Source organism: Coenobita brevimanus, chromosome 68 (assembly GCF_032717465.1).
Source record: "Coenobita brevimanus isolate Jiangsu-jjx chromosome 68, ASM3271746v2, whole genome shotgun sequence".
NCBI lineage: Eukaryota > Metazoa > Arthropoda > Malacostraca > Decapoda > Coenobitidae > Coenobita > Coenobita brevimanus.
In genome coordinates, this window is record NC_137021.1 from 1,392,501 (window position 1) to 1,400,145 (window position 7,645).

The window sequence follows — 7,645 nt, forward strand, 5'->3', positions numbered from 1 at the left end:
AGAGAGAGAGAGAGAGAGAGGAGCACGGATGAGCGACCGCCTTTGACTTTCTCTTTCTGGCCAGTCATTTGAAAGAGAGGGAGGGAGAGAGAGAGAGAGAGGGAGAGAAGGAGGGAAAGACGGTAGCATTTCCCTCCCCTCTCACCCATTCATTTCTCCCCCACGTCCCTTACCCTCCCCACCATCCCCTTTTCACCAAACCATCATTTTCTTTTTAATCATCGTATCGTCACCTTCCCATCTCTTTCTCCATTCTTTATCTTCATACCCATACCCCCTCCTCTCTTTCTCACTTCCCCTTCCTTCCCATCTTCATCCTTCCTTCTCTTCCTTCACCTTTCTGTCCCATCCTCCCTACCCCTTTCACTCTCTTCTTCACCTTCTCTTCTCCCGTCTTCATCATTTTTTACTCACCTCTCTTTCTTCATCTTCCCTTCCCTTCCTCATCTTTCCTAAGCTCTCCCTTTTATCATCTTCCTTCTCCTTCATCATCCCTCTCCCTTTCTCTCATTCTCCTTCTTCCTCTCTTTTCCTCACTCTCTCTTCATTCCTCTTTCTCTCTCAATCCTCAATGTCCACCCTTCAGTTTCAATCATCCCTCATCCTCTCCTCTTCCATCCCTCCTTCCTCCTCTTCTCCCTCTTCACCCCTTACTCCCTCCCAACCCTCCCTCCTCCCTTCTCTCTCCTCCTCTCTCTCTCCTTTCCCTCCAGAGAGACGTGTCATTATTAACTCTATGAAAATGCTCTCCCATGCGTTTAATTCCCAGTAATTACTTTATTTAAATAAGAAAAAAGGCAATTTGCAAAGGAACAGCTGCCGGCGAAACGGAGTCCTCTTTTTATTTTCTTTCATTTTTTTTGTTGTGGTCTGTGAGAGGAGTGGACGTTTTTGAGTGGCTCTTGACTCGTTATTGATACGTTATTGATCAGCAGTTGCTTTGTGAATTGAATCTCAGAATGTTATTGGTATCTTTTAGCTGAAGAAGTGGCTTTGTGTTAGCTGGGGGGAAAAACACCCGAGTTCTATTTCGATCATTAGAGGGTAAAATATTAAAACCGAGACTCCTGTGACCCACTTATGGTTAGATATATCGTATGGCTTTGGCTGGATGTAATTACTAGAGTTGACCCGACCGTGAGAGGGTCAATGGTTCCAGTAGCCTATTAATAAAGATGTGATTCCCCCAAATAAAGATGAGGCTGGTATAAGGGAATAAGGGAATTAGTATGCATGTGGATACCGAATTAAAAACGGCGTGACATGATTTTGACATCCCCAGCCCTTATTTATTTATTTATTTAATTGATAGTCAGCCTGTTAACTCCCTCTGACAGGTGTATGTGAAATGCATCTATGAAGGAAAAAAATATGCATTAAGAATTATGCATTTGGTTTGGACTGCGAGATGGCTGCCGGGATTGTGTAGGTTTGAATATTAGGCGAAGGACAGTGTGCCATTTCACTGGGCATGCTGCTGATAATTCTCTCACCTTGTATTTCCTCTTTCCCTACTTCCTTGTTCTGCCTTACCCCATTTTTAAGGAGGACAGAGGGTGAGGGTGATGATGATGATATTGAATGAATATTGTGTTGCCCTTTCTTTTAATCAGCATGACTGGATAAGAGACAGAGATGAGAGGATAAGAGGTAAAGATGAGATGATGAATTATAGAGATGAGAGGGTAAGACGGAGATGAGAGGATAAGAGATAGAGATGAGAGGATGAGAGATAGAGATGAAAGGATAAGAGATAACGATGAGATAAAGTTCACTCAAATTATTTCACTCTTTCTCTCCACTTCTCGGTCTTTTCGTTATCTTAATTATTCCCCTTGGTATGCATAATATTCTCAGAAGCTTCACACATGGCAGATTCCACCTTGCCAAGACGTCTCTCTCTCTCTCTCTCTCTCTCTCTCTCTCTCATATAGACAGATGCACAGAGAGACTTTAATCGACCCAACTCAAACAACTCCACTTCTCTATAGCTCTTTATAGGCTGTGTCTGCGTCTTTATCAGTCAGTCTTTTTATTAGTCTCAGTATTAAATCCGTCAATCTCTTTATCTACCTGTCAGGTGAATGAGTCGATCAGCCATTTTATGTCGAATTTTAGAGCATCAGATTTTGCCAGGATGATAAACTACCTAGACGTTGCCCATCCTACCCCATGCCAGTCTAACTCCCCATGTCTCCCATTTCTCTTCTTTCCACAGGCTCAGTTACCAAAACCAGCAACCTGGCCAACTTCTACGGCGGGGAGAACCTCTGGCCGGAGTCTGGATGGAAGCCCTCTGATGGGGAGAAGCCGGAGGGGAAGATGGGGAAGGGCGGGGGAGGGGGAGGGAGCAGCAGCGGAGGGGGGAGCAACGGCAGTGGGAGTGGGAGGGACCTGTTAGCCTCCCTCGCCCCTGAGTACGCCGAGATTGACTCCCTCGGTACTTTCACGTCCGGCAAGAAGGGTGACGGCGAGATCAGTTCAGCCGAGGCGTATGCTTCCGCCTCGGTCCTGGCAGCGTGTAATAACCGGAAAAATAAGGTGGGTGGAAGAGGGTGGGGGTGAAGTGTGGGAGTGGTGAGGTGTGGAAGTGGGTGGTGATTTGTGGAAGTGAGTGGTGAGGTGTGCAAGTGAGTGGTGAGATTGGCAAGTGAGTGGTGAGGTGTCGAGGTGAGTGGTGAGGTGTGGAGGTATGTTGATGAGTAGAAATGTTTATATTAGCAGGAAAAATAATGTGGGTGGTGGTGGGTGAATATGAGGTATGGAAATGAGTGGTGGGGTGATTGTATATTAACAGGAAAAAGTACGTGACTGGGAGTGGTGGCGATGTGTGAAAGTGAGTATATGAAAAAGTGTGTGTGTGGTTTTCAGGTCAGGAAGGTTTCTACTACCTCTTTCTCAGCGATTTATCTTGAATATCCCACCTGAGCAGTCCCTCTTTCTTATATCTCTTATAAATATCATATCTTTTTAGTCCCGACATAGATTACACGAATAATGCACACGAGAATATCAACGTATCATTTGCAGTAATACTCTAGTAAAGGCGAGGTGCTGGATAGACTCCTGACACAAGGAAAATATAACTCTTAGTCACAGCCCATTACTTACATAGCCTGCGACGGTTCATGATTTTCCCAAGCCTAGTGCCCCCATCCCTGTCTATCTGCACGTAATGTTCCTCCAACCCCCTCCCCTGTTTTTACCCTATCTCCCTCCTCCCTACATCTTTCCATGATATTGCCCCCTTCTCTCCCCCCCTCCATGTATTAGTCGTGTCTCTCCCTCCGCCTTCATCGAACCTGTCCCCTCCCCCTCTATCAGATCTGTCCCCTCCCCCTTTATCGAATCTGCCCCCCTCCCCCTTTATCGAGTTCCACCCCTCTCCACTGTCGTGTTCCCCTCCCCCGTTCATCGGATGTGGCCTCTCCATTCCCTGCTCATTCCTTCTCCCTTCCTTTCTCACCCCCTCTGCTGCTTCCCTACTCACGCCCTCTCCCTCACCCCACCCCTGCCGCCGCACATACAGGTGTGTGAGAAGTTTGTGTCCGTGCCGCAGTGTGTGCCGCTGCTGAAGGCCGCCTCCCACAGCCACCACCTCCTCCAGCAGCAGCAACAACAGCAACAGGAGCAGCTGCACGCCAGGCTGTCAAAGGACCTCCTCAACAACACAGACAACGAAGGTACGAACACATCTTTCAAACTGATGTGGAGGAAGTTACGTAGCTAAGTAAAAAAACAGCAGCTGACTGATTTTTTGAAAGCTGAAAGTTTAATTGGGTGATAATTTTCCTCCTCCTCAATGGACAGCTGAGAAAGACGAATTTTTTATGTAGAAACTTTGAAAATTCTCGGTCTAATCAATTCTTTAAAACCAATGGCTGAAAATACATAGGTCCTTATTCTAGTATCATATGCTGAGGGGATCTGATCTTGACTATTAATGATAGATATGGACACATTTCCAAGCGTTGCTGAGGTAGGAGTGAAGCATAGGCACAAGGGGACGTCGTCATCATCATCATCATCATCATCAATCATCATCATCATCGTCATCATCATCATCGTTAATATCAACATCCTTACCATCGAATCCTTTACGATCATCATTTTTTTCCCTTGCAGAAAAATAAATTGGTTGAATCCATATGCCGCCTCTCCATCGATATCCCGGCATCATCATCATCATCATCATCATCATCATCATCATCAATCATCATCTTCATCACCCAACTTCAATTTCTCTCATTCCAGATAAATCAATGACTGAATCCAAACGACCCTTCTTCATCGAGACCTCTGCGCCGCCTCTTCTCGGGTCGTCCAGCTTGTCGTTTAGCAGTGTGGGCGTGGCGGGTCGTGGCACTGCTCCCGGTCGCACGGCCATGAGCAGCACGCTAAGTGGTCACCAGCTGTCTCGTCAGGGCCATCCCATTGCATCACCTTACAGTGTCAATCCCTTCACCTCTCAACCCCACCTGCTGCATAAGGTGAGGAGATAGACAGATAAACAGATAGATAGGTAGATAATTTGATGATGGATTGAGACAGACAGACAGATAAATAGATAGATTAATTGATATATGGATAGACAGAGAGATGGATAGACAGGGAAATCATATATAGTGTTGTCGCCAGATCTGTACCCTCTGAAATGCTGTGTACTCCCTGAATATCCTGAAATACAGAAATCATTGAAACACTGTAATGCTGTAGTGGCCTTAAATACAGAATACAAAACTTATGCTGTATTTAGATGTTTAATGTTTCATGCAGTCTGAGTCCCACTTGTTATCTGACCTTGACCTTCGACCTTGACCTCTGACAGGGCGTGGCGTTGACCCTGCGTGACCTGGTGCCGCCCCCGCCCCCTCACCCCCCGCCCTCCGGCTCCCACAGGCACAGGGACCTCTCGCGAACCAACACGCTGGAGGAGGTGAGAGAGAGAGAGAGAGAGAGAGAGAGAGAGAGAGAGCATTAATCACAAGGATACGTAGAGCAAAGTACATTTAATGAGAGGATATAAGAAAATTAATTATATGAGAGACTAAGAGGGAGAGTAGGATTAGTACAAAAGCCGAGAGGAGGAGGTGAGAAGGGGAGATGAAAGCCAAATTAAGAGAAGGGAAGATGAAGAGAGGCGTGAGAAGAGAGAGAGAGAGAGAGAGAGAGAGAGAGAGAGAGTACAAGGGAAGGAGGTTGGAGAAATTGGAGAGAGAGAGAGAGGGGGGGGAAAAAAAAGGAAAGACTTAGGACTGGAGAGAAACGAGAGAGAGAGAGAGAGAGAGAGAGAGAGAGAGAGAGCAGGAGGAAAGCGAATAAAGGGGACGAAAAAATCAAAGCAAAAAGTGAAGGGGACAATAGGGAGGGAAGGTAGAATGAGAGAGAGAGAGAGAGAGAGAGAGCGAGAGAGGAGAGGGGAGAGAAGAAAAAAGAAAGAAAATTGAACCTGAGAAAGCAATGGAAAGTAATTGAGAGAGAGAGAGAGAGGTGAAAGAAAACTGCGTCCGAGAAAGCGGTGGGAAGTAATTGAGAGTCAGTTAAGTGAGAGAAACAAAGAGAAAAAGAGACAGTGAGAGAGAAAGAGAGAGAGGGAAGAGAAAATTGAGAGTCAGTTAGGTGAGGGAGGAAGGAAGGGAGGGAGGAGGTGGAAACAGAAACTGGAGAGAGAGATAGGAAAAAATTGCCAAATAATCAATTTTAATAATAGTTTCCCCTCCATGGTACTGAAAACGTGGACTGAAAATGGAAGGAGGGAGGAGAATAAAAGAAGAGAGAGGAGAATAAGGGAGGAGAGAGAGGGGAGGAGAGATTAGACAGGGGAGAGAAGGCGAAAGAATAGATGAGAGAGGAAGTGAATAAGGAGGGGAGTGACGCAAGAAGAATTAAGTAGAGAGAGAGAGGAAAGGAAGGAAGAACAAGGATGGAGGAGAGGAAGAAAACGACAGCGGGAAGAAGGAAAATGAATAATGGAGAGAGAGAGAGAGAGAGAGAGAGAGAGAGAGAGAGAGAGAGAGAGCAGTGGCGGGGTGGAGAGTGGGAGGTATAATGTGGCGAGAAAGTTGGTAGTAAAGAAAAAAGGTGAGAGTGTGAGCTTCTTGGAGATGATGGAGACCTGGAAGAATATTGGAGGAAGTTTGAGAGAGAGAGAGAGAGAGAGAGAGAGGCGAGTGACGTAGTGATAAGGAGGTATTTTAAGAGATAAGGTGTTTTGTAGATATAAGGAGATATTCAGTAGAGATAAGAATGTAGGTCTGAAGATATGGAGGTACATCTAAAGGTAAGAAGGTATATTGTAGAGATAATGAAGTATTTTTAGTGATAAAGATCGTAGCCTCAGCCAAGTAGTGACAGTCAGCACTTAAAAATCGTAGTGACTTTAGAGAGGCCTGTAGAATTGTAGTGTTTGGAAGGAGGATGTGACGCTGTAGTAATTATTAACATCTAAGTGCCATCCTGCCATTTTTTTTTAGCACTTAAGTGTACTTTTGCACCCACTAACGACTAACCACCAACCCCTGCCAGCTGCCATATGCCTGCTACTCATCAACCCGAGTGGCGTCGCCGCGTCCCCTGGCTGGGTCGCAGTACGGCGGGTCCACCAACACCTACCAGAGCATCGAGGGTCTGACTGAGGTGGTGCCCAGGGAGTGTTGTGCCCACGCCTGCCCGCACTCCTGCTCCCACGCACACCATCACACACGCTGCGGCACCTGTGGCTCTCACAACTCGTCGGGGTCGTCCTGCCGTCGTAGTAGTGGTCGCTCCAGCAGATGTGGTCACGGGCGGACAGGGCGGTCAACGGGTGGGTCACTACATTCACTGTCCCGCCCCTGCTGCCACGACCCAGTCCGTGTGTCTCCGCTGGACTCAGCCCAGCTGCCACATCGCCACTACCGCCCAAACTTTTATGGGTGGACGTCCCCACCAGGGTCCCCAGGGGGAGAGGACAGCCACCCAGGGGGGCCACGGAGGCAGGTGTCCCTGGAAGGTGATGTGCTGATGCGTACTGACCAGACGCCAGTGTACGCCGGTGGTGGGTCCATCCGCTCTGATGGGGAGTACTGGTGCAGCCGCGACAATGCCAGTGTTTACGGTGGATCAACGCGGTCTGCAGGTGCTGAGACAGGTGGTGGCTCCAGAGCTGGGGAAAAAGGAACCTCGCCAGACTCGAGCGCTGTTGAAGGTGTGCCCAGCGATGCCGTGTCCTGCGGCTCTTGCGAGGACACAGACGCATCGTTTTATGGCACGTGTGACAAGCAGACAAAATTATAAAGCCCAGGTGTGGTGATGTGGGGGCGGGGTTGTTGTGTGGTGTGGTGTGGTAGTGATGTGGTGTGGCCGCAGACAGTTGGTCATATTATTAAAACTGAGTATGCGAAGGGTTAGGCAAGACCCTAATTTATATGTCCAATTTAAAACATCGTTGAGGGTATGAAGTGCTTAACCCTGTACAGGCAAACCCAGGTCGATTCAGCCTGAGCCTTGTTTCCCTTCAAGGTCACACAGGGATATAATGCAGTCAGCAGCAAGACGGAAGAGCCAATCTTATTATATTTGCTGCCAAGTGCTTCAATAAAGACAAAAATGGGGGTTTGTCTCCCCCTTCGCGATCTCAGCTCTAAACATATGTCCCAGTGATTGT

General features: G+C 47.4%; 1 protein-coding gene across 1 annotated transcript in view; it reads left to right on the top strand.

Annotated features, from left to right (window-relative positions):
- LOC145405784 (roundabout homolog 2-like) overlaps window positions 1-7,275 on the top strand; it is a 288,900-nt gene extending 281,625 nt beyond the window's left edge. Inside the window, exons 14-18 of the mRNA XM_080277020.1 lie at window positions 2,219-2,541; window positions 3,530-3,683; window positions 4,255-4,490; window positions 4,829-4,936; window positions 6,526-7,275. Coding sequence (XP_080133146.1) covers window positions 2,219-2,541; window positions 3,530-3,683; window positions 4,255-4,490; window positions 4,829-4,936; window positions 6,526-7,275 — 1,571 coding nt within the window. The remainder of the gene's footprint in view (window positions 1-2,218; window positions 2,542-3,529; window positions 3,684-4,254; window positions 4,491-4,828; window positions 4,937-6,525) is intronic.
- The last annotated feature ends 370 nt before the right edge of the window (window positions 7,276-7,645 follow it).